We start from the raw sequence: 16868 nt of genomic DNA, 5'->3' as shown, positions 1-16868 counted from the left end.
GGAGGGCTCTGATGCTTCCCAACGCAATGCTCTCCAGCCAAGACAGCCTTCTTGCCATTGATTTCTTTCAGCATTACTCAATGCTTCTGCCAGCAGAGAATATAAAGAAGGTGCTTGGCAGCAATGGATGAGCCAACAGCTCTCATAACAAAAGCAAACAAGTTCCACTTAAAGGAGGAACTGGCTGGGGTCAGAGATGGAAAGTCATAGATGGATAGCACAAGATACTCTTAAATTGTTGTCTCTACTCACTGCTACCTATTTTTCCTTTGAAAGTCAAATTCAAAATTTATACTGTTCAAGTTTATTAAATAAAAAAAAAAAGCTAGCTTAATGATTCAGCCATTCTTTTTCTGGTTTGCAGTTGAATAATAATGAAATATATCTATTAGGCTTTTCCCAAGGCTAGCGTGATACCTCTTCTTAGGACAATAACAGCCACTGGTTCTAACATGTCACTCTTACTTTGTGTTTTTTTTAATTTGACAGCTTTGAAACTAATTTAACAGAAGAGTTTCCAAAGAAAAGATATCATGCAATACAGATCATCAGTGTGTACTCTTCTGATCCCCTATAAAATGATGAAGAAGTCTGTTTTTTTCTAGTTGGGCAGTAGGTTTATATCTCCCTCTCAGAGACCAGCAAAGAGAAACAAAATAGAACTTAACACATTAGATGAAAGGTGTAGACTAGCAAATCATACTTTCTTTAAAAATATCCAGTTTTTCTGACCATGCAAGCACCATTAACCTGAGATCAATTTTTAAATTGAAAATGTAAAGGTACAGTAAAAGCACAGGCTGTTCCCATTGATACTTACCATAGTGTGCAAACCAGACAATGTGAAGCAATTGCTAGTAAATTCCATGTTCGGCAGAATATGAAACAGCTAGTTGTGTAGCACAAAGACGTATTTCTCATTTTTAAGAAAAGAAAAAGAGGAAAAAGAAGAGACTGGGGGGAAAGGAGAGGTAGAGTAAAAATGAGAGGGAAAGGTGGGGAGAAAATACAAAAGGAGAAGGTGAGAGAGAGACAGAGATGGAAATGCAATTATGCCAGGAACACTAAATGATTTGGAAGACCTTCAGAGAAGATTAGGAAAGTTATGTACACAGAAGAGAAAGGAAAATAAAGCAATTTTCCTTGATAGAAGGGTATGGGAAAGCATGTAAGCTAAGGGCTAGAACAAAGCCAATACCTTGTTAAATACTGCCTGGAGAATATAAATGAGACTTAAAGCAAAGCATCAGCCTCTCGTATTCTTTTTTAATCCAGCCACTGCAAACTAGCATGGCTCAAGAAGCTGTGTCAATGTTAACAGGGGCACGATTGTGTGAGATTGTGTGTTTTAGTGTGATGAATGCAACTCTGAACAACTAAGTCCTGAAGTGTGAAGTTACTCCAATTGTTTCTTCACAGACTCATCTACTACAGTCTGATTAACATATACGGTAAACAACAAACCAGACACTGCACCTCGTATTTTCTGAACATAATCATACACGTCCCCAGACTCAGGTGGCTGTAACTTCTTTCCAGGTTCTTTATCACAGTATTCAGATGATTCTCAGCCCTTTTCTCTCTTTGTGCTGCTTTTCTACCTAGCCTTCCTTTTCTCTCTTTCTTTAGCATCTCTCAGTTTTGTTGATCTTCTTTATTTGGATTCAGTGTCTTAAATATCTATTCCAGTTTAAATATGACTGTATATTTTAAAAATACAGCCATTCAGAAAGAGAATGGAATACAGAATGTGGAATTTGCATTGTGTTTTGTTTCCTCCTGTCATTCAGTCCTTTGTGTTCCTTTTTTCCCCTATTTTCTCCTATTATACCTGTCACATCCATCTGTTCTTTGAGAGTATATTGTATCTTCTTTTTCATAGCAGGATGCTAATTTTAATTTTATTCAAATAGTAAACTACATAGACTAATGATAACCTGTAAATAATCTGTAAAACAAAGATGTTTTAAAACCATACAGAGTCAAGTAAAAAGTCTATTTTTAAAGTCAGATAACAATTTATTGTTAATTACTTGTAAATGTATGCAAATCCACTGAGACTTAATTCTCCTTATATCATCAGTTACAAATAATCTAACTAAAAAGAATACAAACACTAACTTTATCCTCTTTGACTACTAGAAAATATTGTGTTTTTAAAAATCCCACTCTAACCTTTTATTTTACAGTAAAATTTAACAACTTGGTCAATGCAGAATCAAAGTGGGGAAAAAATACTTGTGATTCCTTTTTAGATAACATATATCCTTTGGTGATTTGTACTGCTTTCCCAGGGTGTTCAGGTAACAGTGCTTCTTCTCAGCTATGAGGAAAAATGCTGTGCCTAGATGGCAGAGGAAGGACTAGCTGGGCTGATGTGATACCAGCTGGGGCAGTGGGACCATGAAGCCCACCCACTCCCCAAAGGGCTACACCAGATAACAGCTACTGGGCTGTGGAAGATACGCAGACAGCAGACCAAGCTGCACACAAGGACAGACCCCCAACTGCTGGCTTCCCTTTTGTCTCTGACCTATTACTTACACAACTGTCCCCTGCAAGTCATCATGTCACCCTGAGCCCTGGCTCCCCATGGCACATGCTTCTTGCCGTGGGCTATAGGAAATTAATTAATTGCTGTCCTGACCTAGTTCTGCTGCCTTATCAATGCCTGCACATCAGGCTGGCTGTAGCACTCTGCTGACGGAAGCACTGGGCAGCCCCTTCACTTCCAGCCTCTGAAAACAGCCTGCATGCAGAGCCTTTGGTGGCACAAAAGCATGGGTTTTCAATGTGTACAAATATTGCAAAATTTTATCTTCAGAAAATAAGGTAAATTTATGCTTAAGAGATCACAGCATACTGGCACTAGATTTTCATACAGCATAAGAATGGTGTTTCTGGCCTACCCTTGTGAAGTTAATTTTAATGCCAGTAATTGAGCTTGATGAGATCTTCTGCATCTAAAAGGAAAAGCACTCTGCCACAGACACCCACTGAAGCCCATGTAAATGGCACTCATCCGGTATAAACAATAAGCTTCAGTAAGAGCATGACAGCACTCCCTTTGGGGCTCAAATTCCCACTGACAAATACAAACCTGAACTTAAATTCTCCATCTCCCCTCAGCACTTTTCCCTGCACTGAGATGGAGAAAAATCCCAGCAGCTGTGCTCCATAGCACACAGCTAATGTGAGTGCTTTGTCCTGTGCCTTTCCTCCAGTGCAAGCCACACATTCTGCTCATCAAATGGGAAAAAGACAGAATTATTCACTCAGCGATGTCATTTTAGTTACCTGCATCTCAGGATTTATTCAGTTTTAATTTGTAGATATACTCATGTTGGTTAATATGAACACACCAATCAAATTTATACAAAAAGTCAGTCCTTGCTTAGCAGATGATTGGATGATACGTGAACACTGCCACATTGTTCTCCTATACAAGCAGAGGCAAATGTAGTGTTTTATCCTGCTAAGAGGACACACAGGAAAAGATGCTGCTTTCTGAACAGCATGTGTTCAGCGTTACAATTCAAGCAAAAAAAAGGGAAAAATCTATACTCTGTCTGCTGGGCTGGCTGAAGGGGCATCCGGAGAAGCAAACACAGTATAGTTATATAGCACTAGTAGTTGTCACGGTAACAACCGGATGATGATTACAGACTAAAAATTCACATCATACATCCTTTAAGACCCCAGTCTTTAGCCAGCCAGTTGAGATCCTGTTAACCTAAGCAAGACTTTCAAAGAGAACTACTTGCAGTAGCTTTATAAGATGCAGCATTTCAACACCAAATAAGATTCTCTGACATCTCTTTCTGGCCTGTTGTTTCAAGACATAACCTCATCCTGGAACTTGGGGCTTGCATTGCCTTCTGCATTCAGAAGGAAATCCTACTTGAAGACTTCTTTTATTTTGGCAAACAATTAATTAAACAAATAATCATCTCAAAGACAGAAAATATGCCAGACTGATAAAATATGCTAGTTTTATCCACAGGAAATTTCCTATTTGTGGCTGCTTTAAAACAAAAGCTCGTTTTTAACAAAAGCTTTGCAAAATTCTGTTTACAAAAAACAATAATAATAATTACTATAGTATGCATTTGGTAATCAACACTAAACATTGATAAGCAGCAGCATATGAATTCCAAAAGACAATGATTGTCCTTTAATAATACAGTAGTCTGAACACAGAAACCCAGAATGAGTTGGAACGAAAAACCATGGAATGGAAAACCATTTGATCTGGATTGACCTGATCACAAACTTCATGCCCAAGTTAATCCCTCCTTCTTGGCAGGGACACTTTTCTCTCCTCTTTCCTTCCCTTATTTAGCAGAAACAAGGGCCAAAATGTTTTCTCTTTTCACAATAAACACTCCCATCAAAACCGATACCACCTCTAGGAAATACTGTCATTAAAATTGGTTCCAATTAAAGCCACAATTTTTTTTTGCAAGCATTGACAGACTTAGAATTGTAAAATACAACCTAGGAGCAATCTTGCATGATTTTGGGTAGGAAACGGAACATTTCACACACCTTTAGTTCAGAAGCCACCAACTACTGTGACAGTTGTGAACAGAAGAAATTGCTTTTTTCTTTTTATTTTCACTTTCCTCCCCTGCAATATATATGTATTTATTTTTTTTCCCTGATATGCTATCATAAAAAGAAACCATCCTGTTGAAATGAGATCCATGTCCATGAGATCCAGGAAGTGTAGTAGCTGAAAACTGTTCAAAAAAGAGAAAGTATGTGAGCATAACTGAGCATGGAGTAGAATGAGATGAAATATGAAACAACAGAAAATCCTGCCCAGATCCATGGAGATCTCTCTTATCATAGGCCCACAGATTCTCCATGCTTGGAAGGCAAAACAATGACAAGGGTTGTCTTTCTGCTAGGTTGAACTAAATGTTGGAAAGATAATTTGATGTGCTTTGTTTCCTCAAGTTATACTGGTTGTGAAGAGCTACTCCTAACCAGCCTGAAATCAACTGTAATGTTGGTAAGAGAAAACTGTAGCAGAGATAATGTTTAAAAGAGGACTTACACGCAGCCAGTTATTATCTTGGGGAAATTAATCAGATCTTGGTAACATTTCATATCACATGGCGGAGAAATACCACCTCAATTTAAAATCCAAATGCAGGCATGATTATCAGACATCTAATGATTCTCATGTTAGATGCTTTGATTAATTCAAGTGTTTATCCATTTCCTGAGGAAGATTTCTTTTTCTCTTACAAGCAAGACTTTATAGCACAAAGTAGGAGAAAAGACTATAAGAGTGCTCTGGCACTACACGTTTCATTCAAGCCTTTAATTAGGCTGAGAAGCATTCTGAAGTACATGGGCATGCTAATTTCCATTCTGAATGTGAAAATGTGGCAGAGATGTCACATATTATGCAATCTTAGGCACATTTTATTCACATTTTATTTGAAACTTAGATAAAATATATTAGTCTATGCCCTGGGGAAAAAAAAAAGGGGGGGGGGGGGGGGGCAAGCTATTCCCGATGCATGGGCAATCTTTCCAGGTCTTTTTACACAGACTATTGCTCTCAAAATCGATGTTACTTCAGTCTCCCCTCTTTTCACAGAAGAAATATTTTATCTGCTTAGACAGTGTTTTTTCGTTTAATTGGGGTTTTCTTGTTTGTTTGGATGTTTTCTAATACTGCTCTCAAGTTTTTCTCAAATACCTATTTTCTAAGACTCCATTATGGCCACATTATTGCTGTTCTTTCCATTATTTGTGACTAAGAGTCTTATTATGGGCACTGCATGTAGACTGATGTAATTCCTGGATGAGTTTGCGCTCTAGAAATGGATATCAGTTCCAGTTCTTGTACTCAGGGCATCACAATCAATGCTTTATACCACAAAGATAGAAGGCAAAGACTGGTAGCCAGCAGACAGGGTTTCACATGTTTCTGGATGCTAAAATTTCACAGACTCACAGAGCACCACTGAGAAGCTCCTTCGTCTTTAATTCCCCTATGGGGTATGAATACACACAGACAAGATTCTCCTGAGCCTCCTCTCCTCTAGGCAGAAGGTTCCCAGCTCTCTCAGCCTCCCCTCACAGGAGAGGTGCTCCAGGACCTCAGTCAGCCACCTTTACGACCTTCCACAGGGGCCTCCTTACAAATAGAGCTCACAACCCATTTCAGAACTGAAACCCCTATTTCAAAGCTATTGTTCTTTGATTTTGAAAAATGACCCTTGAAACACAAGCATGGAATCACTAGTATTCCCCATTCAGAAGTACAGAGGCCTCAGGAAAGAAGCTCAGGGCTCCTTCTGGAGCCTTGCTGTCCAGCCACAGTGACGCCTGTGCTTCCTACACCTGAGTGCTCCCTATCTGGGCAGTTTCTTTTCAAGTCAGAGGTCTCTGTGCTTTCCAACATAAAGCTGATTGCTTGCACTGCTACTCACAAGCCTGAAAAGCAGCTAGGAAGGGGACACTGCACCACGACTGAAAGAATTTGGAGCCAGCAATGAAAAACCAGCATTGTCTGCATGCTCATGTCTGCTGATTCACATTCAGTTCACCTTTGGAAGGTAATGTGTGCAGCCCATAAGTGCTTCAAATATAGCTCTGATTACCCAGTGTTTACTTCAAGCCACAAGTTTTCCACTGTTCTGACAGCTGGATCCCTTGTGCAGAAGTTGATGGTATTATATTGTAGAAAATATTCTACTCCCTATAAGCAAATTAACTTCTGAAGTCCTACGCATAGCCCATGGAAGATAGGATTATATAAAGTAGATCTTGGAGAAGAGATATGAAAGCATTCCAGAGAGAAAACAAATTGCTTTTTTCTTGGCTTTATCTTTCAGCATTCTTTGGCAGCTTTCTCGAGGACGGAGACAAGGTCTAGAAATAGCTCACAGAACCTGCCTGTAACTACTGCTCTTGACTGAAAAACTAATGGCACGTTATAGCAGGTGTCAGACCCAGGAGCACCTCTATCAGGCCACTGCTTGGCACCATGACACTAGTTACACAAAAAAAGATCAAAATCATGACAAAGGGTGAAATGGAAGTATTTTCAGGCTTTGCAGAGGCAATTTCATTTCAAAATCCCTTTTCTCTACCTTTCCTTTCAGTAAGAAAGCACAATCAGCAAAATTCTAACCTCAGAACTCTGGTCCCATTAATCACACAAAGCTTAGGTGATTTATAGTCAGAAAATCATTTCAAAACAGCTGAAAGCATTTTGCTATTCTGCCTACAGCGACACCTGTGCACTTCTTTGTCTCTAAATTTCAATTAGAAATAATTTAAATAAGAGAAAATCATGTTTCCTAGTGGCTGAGCCTTTTAATGAAATGTGTTTTATACTTCCAATGGAAATGGGAATTTAGGAAGCTAACAGGCAGAACTTGTGTCTGTATTATGAATACATTTTATATTTGAAAGACTTTATCTTCACTGTGTTAATGAGATCTTCAGCTTTCTTTTTTTTTTTTTTAAACCACATTTGCATTGCTGTTAATGTCTGAATTACCACCCTGTTAACATGACAACTCATATTCTAAAGTGTCTCAAGAATCACCAAAAGTAGGAGATTCTCTATTGTTTTAAGTATCAACAAGCACTGAGATGAAAAATCTTCTAACAAGTTATGTGCAAAGTCAACAGGAGAACAAAAAAGACAGGAACAAGCAGATGTTTTTGCACTGAAATATTACATAAAGCAAACAGAAAAGATTGACAATTGATTTGTGAACTATTCACCTATATGGTTTTATCAGAGGGCTTTGGAGATACCTTTTTATGGATTAATGCAGAGCAAAGAGGCACTTGCTTCACTGGGTAAAGGATGTAAATGGTATGAGTACAGAGAAACTCTTATTCGCTGTATTACTTTATCTGACTCTAGAAAAGGGTCTTCTGTCCCTCATGCACATGGAGGACCCAGTCCTTATAGACTTGGATTAAGCTTAACACATACAGTACTATTCAAGATTTAGGTATTTTCATATAGCTTGAATATACTTGAAATAACCTTATACTAGCCCATAGGAAGAAAACCAATCTTGATACTTAGGCAAGAATCTTCAAGTGACAAGACAGAAGTGCTCTGTAGTTCCATACAGGTCTCTGCAAAGTGACACACTGTCAGATAGAGACTTCTTTACTCCTCTCTCATATCGTCACCCTGTCTTTCAAGATACATCCATGAGGCCAGAGTTCAGTCATACAACTGTAACAAGGGCAGACCTTGACCTGACAATGCTAAGTACTGATGATAATACATCAGCAGGAAAAATGAAAACATGTAGATTAAAATTGTTACTGCTGTTACTAAAAATCACTTTAAGACATCCTTACAGGTCTTTCAGCATCGGCAGTGGTAGAAAAAAAATACACCAAAGGAGGGATGTGGTAGAAGGGACAGAGCAGCCACAGTAGATATTGCCATGAACACAGCATGTCACACTTTAATAACTCCTACACCACTGAAAACAAATTGGACACGAGCAAGCATAAATCACACAAGCTTATGCACATCTTGAGATAGATAACATATCTCAACCACAGATATCTTCTACTCATTTTCACCAGCTGGAATGCACTCTTCCATAACGACATCTCTACACAGTCCTGGCCCATGCAACCACAAAAACAAAATCTAAAAGTCTGGACAAAAACAAATCTAAAAGTTTGGAAATCTGGGAGCTCTAGGCACCTAACTTCTGTCCTGCAGGGAAAGCCAACAACAAATAGCTATAAAAAAACTGTGCAGCTTTGTTAAAATTGGTACTTCACACACAAGGAAACCCCAGTGGAGCAACCACCCATGAGGCATTCTGCAATTAGGCTTGGCACCTATTGATTAGATGAACCCCCTCCTCTTTTGGGCAAACTCTTTGTTCCCAGATCTCCGATAATAAGGAAGGTCTCCTTGCTCATTAGAAGGTTGTATGCCAAAAGGGAGCAAGAGACCTTGTCCTCTCCTTATTCCCTGGCTGAGCCATACATAGTGCAGACATCCCCAGAGAAAGCTTTGGGAAAAGGCCAGGCTCATTGAATGCATGCGAACTGCAGTGTTTCCAAGATGATATCGTTCCACCTACTGCCTGGCCCACACTGCCTTGATGTGGGTCAGACTGTGAATAACACAATTTGGTTGCCTCCATGCTAACCTCTGCATTCCTCTGACTCTCAGTGAGAAAGTCTCTTCTTCCTTTCTCACTAGCTTCAAACGGAAGCCTCATTAATGCTGTAAATTCAGTGCTTAGTTTTATAATTGTGGTTTTATTTGAATAGCCACAGAAATGTTGGGTGAGATTAAACACAGGCCTCTCCTTTTGAAGAGGTCTTTGCTTAATATGACTTTTACACCCCATTTTCTAACTGACTTTTAATTTTTTCTCCTTTGAGTCTAGCTGCAACTCCAGCTCCTGCACAGCAGTTGTGAGAGCATTTCCTTGGTGCTATGCTAAGTGATATTTGTGCATAAACTTTTGCTAATTGCTGAACCTATGCTGGAATGAATAAAGCCTTCATTTATGTTTATATATTACTTTCCAATATTTGTATGTTTGTAATCATCAGGCTAAACCCAGCTTTCATTTGCAGAGACAGTAATTGAGATACACTCTATTTAGGTACACTGAAAGGTGGGTCTTTTCTAGTATCATTCACAGCTATGGTTATCAAAGTAATTTCCAAATCCTGTAAGTCAATGAGATTTGTTCAGAGCTAGTAACTATGATAATGGCTAAAACAATAGGTACAATCAACAGGTAATTCTGATCAACAGAAGTGAATCTAGAGCTCATTTTGTGCTGGAGACCTGACAAGTCGCTGGGGCTCTTATTTCAAAGAAGCTTCGAGTTTGCTCCTGTGGGCTAATGCTTTTTTACTGCTGCAGCTCATCTCCCATTCAGGTTAGTTCTGTGCAAGGAGAATCCACAGCCCGTTGCACCATTCATTATGCAGACAAGAGCTCGGCAAGCAGGCAACAACCGAGTGTTGCCTGAAAAGTGCTCTCCTGGTCTGAACTCACCCACTAATACAGACAGGCACACCCTACGTGTATGTTTGAAACTTACATAATTAGACTATCTCTGCGGTGATTCCTGGTCATCAAAAACTTTCCCAGACATAACTGCTACTATTAACAGCAGAAGTTCCCAATTTAACAAATAGAAACAAGATAGATAAATACCCACATCATTCTGGTTTCACCCAGCCTTACCTTTCAGATTGTAGCAATCTGTTGTCCTCAGTCAGCTGGAAATAGTACTAAAGTAATAATTATTTTCATGACAATGCAGAACTTCCCAGGGTCTCTTCTGGATATCTGATGGTTTTGACTGCTTTATATTGGAGGAGTCTGATAGTCAAACAAATTAGGTCTACCATGCCTCCCAGGATCCATGCTTTATTCCTCCCTACCTCCTTCCTCGTCATTTAAGTTTAGCAACAGGTAACTCAGCACAAAAACCCAAAACTGAGAGGTGCACCTGAAGAATCTGGAGTCAACAGGAATGGGGAATAAGGAACCAAGGAGGTTTCTGGTGTAGTAGCATGGGAGAGAGTGTGCGGTATTAGAGGTGATATCACACATTGCTTAGATTTTATGTGCCCTATTAGCATTACCACCTCATAGAGGAACTACCAGAACTTCCTCCCTCTCTGACACTCTTCCATCTCTGTGGTACTGGCTCTAGTTTCAATGCCTCCAGCATGGGAAACCAGGCTTCCTGCCTTCCTTTGCTCAAAACTATTACCAATCGTCTCTTCACGTCTTGCTCAGCTGCTGCTGCAAAAAGCATAACCTCTGTTACTGCTCATCAGCTGCTTCATAAGGAACCATTCATGTACATGCTTTGAATCTCACTTGTCCCTGAAGTGAGTGCAAATTATGTCAAGTAGGCTTACTTAGCTTTAGAGAGCAGACAGAGCTCTAGACAGACAGTGGGGCAAGAAGTAGAAGGATGGTATCACCTCTGATAACACTATAATTACATGCATTCAACAAGCATGGCCTTTCCCCAGAGCTGTCTCTGGTGATGTCTGTGCTCTGTTCAGGGAGTAAATAAGGAGTGGATAAAATCTCTTGCTTACTTTTGCTGTATAACACGTATGCTGCAGCCTGCATGCTATATACTGAAAATGCTCCAAAAAGAAAGAAAGAAAAAAAAAGAAAATGGTCAAGGCAATTGATCGTGTTTTTACGCAGTGACTAAAATGATGTTGAACAGTTAGCTGTCTTTGATAAGGTGGCATGTTCCCACAGCTCAGTATTGTAAAATACCTGCATATGTCTTTCAACAACATGCAAATTCAGTGATAATCAAGAACACAGAACTGCTTCCCAGGCTTACATAAATCCTTTATACAGAGTAATGCACTTGCAAATATAACTATCACCCAATTAGAGAAACGTTCTGCAAAGGCAATACTCCTCCAGTTTGTTTTTAGGTCAAATATATCAAGACCTGAAACTGTACATAGTTTCATAGTGTTAAAGAGGTATTTGGACAATGCCTTCAGTAATATGTTTTAACTTTTGCGTAGCCCTGAAGCAGTCAGGCAGTTGGACTTCATGATCTTTGTAGATCCCTTCCATCTGAACTACATGATCCTATTGTAAAGCCTCGGTCATCATAATTACAATGGGGAACAACTTCAGTCAAGTTGCATGCAGTTTCAGCTTCCTCAAACTGTGAGCCAGATATTGACAACATTTCTAAATGAAGGTTAAAGCCCATTTTCTTCAGAGCGATCAGATAAACCTGCTATCACAGAAGTGTGAGCAAGCAAGTTTATTCAACTTCATGCAGGTCACGTGATGTAATTAATTCCAAATGTTTTTGGTCTCTGTACAGAAACTTCCAGCAAAATATTTAAATGATGTAATAATTATCTTTTTGCTTTCATGATCCTTCTGACTATGCCTTAATTTATGATGCTTTCAACTAGCATACATGTATCCTGAGGCTACCATTGGTGCACATTTATTTAAGTCAAAAGATAAATCTTAATGAAAGGTTTTTTTTAACACAATAATTACCTTATTTTGATCATCGTAACAGTAGTTATTAGAGGCACAAAAACAGAATCAGATCTCAGAAGAAGTCATGAAGATACTAAATTGGGTGGAGTACCAGCACTGCCCTATTATTTTGCCAAGAAATGATACATCAAAGTGGCAGCAATGAATCATCACACACTACTAGGAACTACACCCAAGGAACCCAAGAGATGGAAATATTAGATGTACTAACCTCCATGATAAATTGCAAGTTATAATTGCACAGCAGATACTTTGCAATATATCTTTTCTCAGATATGAAACCATGCTCTCCTTATGTCTCCCCCAACACGATCTCTCATCAGAATAAAGTACAACAAATTCGAAAGAACCACAAAAACACTGGAATTTTGGATTGATATGATAGGTCCATCTTTTTAAGAAAACTGCTTTTCTTGTGAAGGATTAAAAACCCAATGTGCCGAATTACCCAGTTAGGCATCCCTGCTCTTTTACAAACATCTTCCCTAAAATCACCATATTATGGGATTATGAACACCATGAGAGGTGAGGATAGCAATGAAAAAGAGCACACCTTTCCCTGCTCTCAATCTCTCTCTGTAGTACAAATGACTACTAGTCTGATTTTATGCCCAGACACAGAACCATCGCACTCAATACACATGCTTCAGAAAAAAATACAGCAATAAAGAGTTCCATGAAGAAGAGGATACAGTGTGTTACCTTTTCCAGTCAAAGTTTCTTCTTTTATTTTCCTCACCGCTTCTTGGCCTTCTCTCTCACTGTTTCCAGCTGTCACAATATAGAAAATACAAAATTAGTGATGCAAACCAGGAACAGTTAATTGTATGCCAGCCATTGTTATAGGTTAACCACAGTGTAAAACCAACAAAAAAGTTTTAAATGAAAATGCATGATTCATGACTGTCAGAGCAGCAGAAGTCTTCAAATACCCCACTGTTCACATGAGTTCTGCTTGTTTACCTCATTTATTCATACAAGCTATGACCACTTGCTGGCTGGACCAGCTGCACGTGGACGTCAGTCTGAGAGACAGGTGAGTTACATCACATTCAGACTTTAAGAAATATTTTCTGCAAGTGAGAGCGGACCACTCTCTGTTCTTTTCCAAATGAAGAACTTCACAGCTGGAGGAAAGGCCCTGCAAACCTGGTCTGAGTGCTAAGGAAAAGCTTCATCAGCGCTAACAGAAAACATGATAAAGCACCAAATAAAGGGTTTTTCTGCCATTCAGCTGAGGGGTACAATTGTATACTTCTTTGGCAATTGTTCTTTGATAATTTATATAAGAGGGAAAAAGACAAGTGCAAGAAAAATATTCTGTTTGGAAGTACAAGTTAAAGTTTTTACACAAAGTTTGACATTCTATTTATAAATCCAGAAACATTTTTCCATAGTATGAAGCATAAAAATATCTAATTATTTATTATGTAAATTAGATACTAATACTGATATCTATTTTGAACTTCATGTAGTTGTCTTCTCTTTTTTCCTAATTATACAAAACTCTGCCCTGGTTACTGCACAGCCTTTATTTATACTGTACCCCTTTACAATTATCCTGTCCTCTCATTCTCCTGTTAGATCCGTAGCAGGGAATGAATCACAGCATCACAGAATGAGTTAAGATTGGAAAGAACCTTAAGAGAAAGCTCAGGGGAGATCTCACTGTGATCTTCCAATATTCAAATGGAGTTTATAAGCAGGAGGGAAATCAACTTTTTACATGGGCTGACAATGATAGGACAAGGGCAAATATAGTTTTAAACTAAAAGAGGGGAGATTTAGATTAGATGTCAGAGGCAGATTTTTCAGTGAGAGGGTGATGATGCACTGGCGCAGGCTGCCCAGAAAGGCTGTGAATGCCCCATCCTTGGAGGTTTTCAAGTCCAGGTTGGATGGGGTCGTGAGCAGCCTGATCTGGTGCCTGATTTGGAAGTTGGCAACACTGCACCTGGCAGAGGGGCTGGAACTTGATGATCTTTGAGGTTTCTTCCAATCCAGGCCATTCTGTGATTCCATGATTCTAAGATTCTATGAAATAGGTCATCTGGCTCAACCTCTTGCTCATATTAGTTGGTGTGGGCTTGTTACATCTAAATTTAGGAAGTGAGAACATGCTTTATATTGAAATATTTTATCTATTAATCTGCATTAATATGATCTCACAAAGAATGTTCCAAAAGTGGGACTGACCCTTTGAGACAGACCACGTGCTATCCATTGGTTGCACTAGCTGAAGGCACAGAGCACTGGAATGAGATTTTTGGGACAAGTTGGCCACTGAGGAAGTAGACAAATGCATTATTTTGAGAATGGAGAGCTTGCTGTGCATCTGTATTTGAGCAGTAAAAAACAATGATTTGCAATATGCATCTTTATCTTGATGATATGCAAGAAGACTCGGTATTTAAATATATGAAACCAAAATAATAATATTTAACATTTCAGATACTGAAGATTATTCTCACATAAAACCTAGGGTCATTCTGGCCTATAACTGTTCTTTATAAATTACATTAACACTGGAATTATATTACTCGGACTGATAATAATAATAACAGATAATAATAGAACAAAGCAGACGTTTCCAGTATTTCTGTCCTTCTGTGTTTTTTTCCCCTTGGAATATCCAGAGTTTTACAGAAATGTTCAGCTTGATGCTAATTTCTACAAAGGGATGCAGTGTCAACAAACAAACCTCCAGTAAAATTCCCACATCTGGGGAAATCAGGGCAGATGGGTGATGGGCGAGGGATCAGTTTTCCTCATCGTATCACCCAAAGTGATTTACAAGTGTAAGGCCTCAAACTCAGTGCGTTATGACACGAAATAGATCGTTGGTTTTGAAAACAAACATACTTTGGTGCCAACTCCGTGAAGGACTGATGTGATTTCTCTTTCATTCAGCTCTCCTTGTGCAGAGAACATGCTTGTTAAGGTTTCAGTGACTTGATTTGACTTTACTTTCAGTATGTTCACTTAATTTGTTCTTTTAAGAGAGCTTGTATTCACAACAGATTTTAATTTGCTTTATTTTGCTGTTATATAAATGGTTATTCATTAAAGCTCAGCACCCTTCAAATGAGCTCATTTTATTCATATTTGCATGTTTTTCATTCTAGACCACTGGGATAAAATAATTATTTTGCTCAACAGTCACTTCAAATGTCTGTTTCCAGCCTGATTCAACAAAGAGTTCAAAAACTAGGTCCTGGAAACTTGAGTATCATAGAATCAAAATAACCTCAGCTACTGTGATAGAGGCTTTTGAAATGCATCTTTCAAAGAAGAATCTCTAAGAGAGACTGAGCAGATGACCAAAATCCTCACATAAAATTCAAAGACACATGATCACAAAGTTACCATAAAACTGGGAGAGAGATCTACACCTCTACGTTTGCTTAAAGTGATCAGTGTCCCCTTCCTGAGAATGGATGGAAGAATTAAGGGAGACTGAATAATTGTACTGCTTTATATACTCTTTGAGTATATCCTTGTGGGATCCACCAAGTAAAATGAATGAAAAAGGTATGAAAAATAGAAACCTCCTCTTAAGTGCTACATTAATTATTCTAAATTAAAAATAATTAAAAATAATAATAATAACTTGTAAAGACACCAAGACAGCAAAATTGGTTTTAGGTCTGTAAAAATCAAACTTTGGATTTCTTTTTGACAGTGGTGGCTTACTGAGGGACTCAGCTTCCAAGCCCACTAAGCAGGAATGAGTACAGTGCTCTAAATTAAGGAGAGCAATAGTTTGTTAAATGAGGGTAAAATCCTTAATGTCATCAGGTCCTCAGCAATATAATTGTAACAAGTGTTTAGAAAACTTTGTGATATGCAGGAGTATCCACCTGCATCATTTTCATACCTTCAACATGCCAGATTTATCCAACTCAGAATGTATCCATGTTAAACTCAGTAGCATCTGCAGCATGAGATCTGCCTACTCTGGATGCAAGAAGAATGGAGGGTAGGATGAGAAAGTAAGATAAATCATGTTTTAGTGCAGTGAGAAATCAAAACAAAAGCTTTAAGAAAAAGATATTACATGTCTTGAAAGCTTAGATTATCAAAGTACTTAAAACTGCAATAACCCTGTTGCTTTTTTTTTTTTTTTAATGCAAATTTAAAGTGTCTATGGGGAGCTCAAAGTGGTTACAGTTGTCTCAAGAATTGTCTATGCATGTAAGCTCTTCAATGCCATGCCTGAGGTTTTCCGTATCCGTCCCACAAAACAGTGAAAAATTCAGATGCAACTGATTCAGTAACAACACTGACTACAACCAAGTCTGAAAATAAAACTAATAACATAAAAATAAATTCCATTCTCAATGAATGTACCTGTATAAAAACAGACATCATATTAATGGCATGAAAAATTCTAGTTCTTAGTAAAGTATAAAGGCTCATATTGGAAAAAAAAAAAAAAAATAGAACATAAATTTAAATACATCTTTTAGTCAAAAATTGACTCCCCTCTTCAACATTTGCCTATACAGGTGTCACAAGTCAAAGTGCACTGAACTAAAGACACCATAAAAGTAAACCAAAAAATACTTATCAGTAGTAGGAGGCATTGGATCTCACCCTAGAGGTCAGACTCTGACATCTTCACAAGTTTAAGCAGATTCTTACTGAGAATTATTTCAGGGATTTCAATAGAACTGTCACAGAGCATGGCCCAATTTGAATTGGATGGCAGTAACAAAGTCCTTAGAAGCCTAACATGGCTGAATGAATCTGTGCATTAGAGGAACACTATCACTATCACTAGATACGGAGTCCTGATACATTTATAAGCATTCTT

At 38.5% G+C, this 16868-nt stretch overlaps 1 protein-coding gene across 1 annotated transcript in view; it reads right to left on the bottom strand.

The window, feature by feature from the left end:
• Positions 1-16868, bottom strand: part of DHRSX (dehydrogenase/reductase X-linked) — a 162353-nt gene that overhangs the window by 98698 nt on the left and 46787 nt on the right. The window contains exon 3 of the mRNA XM_031596141.2: positions 12755-12823. Coding sequence (XP_031452001.2) covers positions 12755-12823 — 69 coding nt within the window. The remainder of the gene's footprint in view (positions 1-12754; positions 12824-16868) is intronic.

Source organism: Phasianus colchicus, chromosome 1 (assembly GCF_987193195.1).
Source record: "Phasianus colchicus chromosome 1, bPhaCol1.hap1.1, whole genome shotgun sequence".
In the NCBI taxonomy this organism is placed as follows: Eukaryota; Metazoa; Chordata; class Aves; order Galliformes; family Phasianidae; genus Phasianus; species Phasianus colchicus.
Note: the sequence above shows the minus strand (reverse complement) of the source record. Positions and strands in the feature narration are given on the sequence as shown.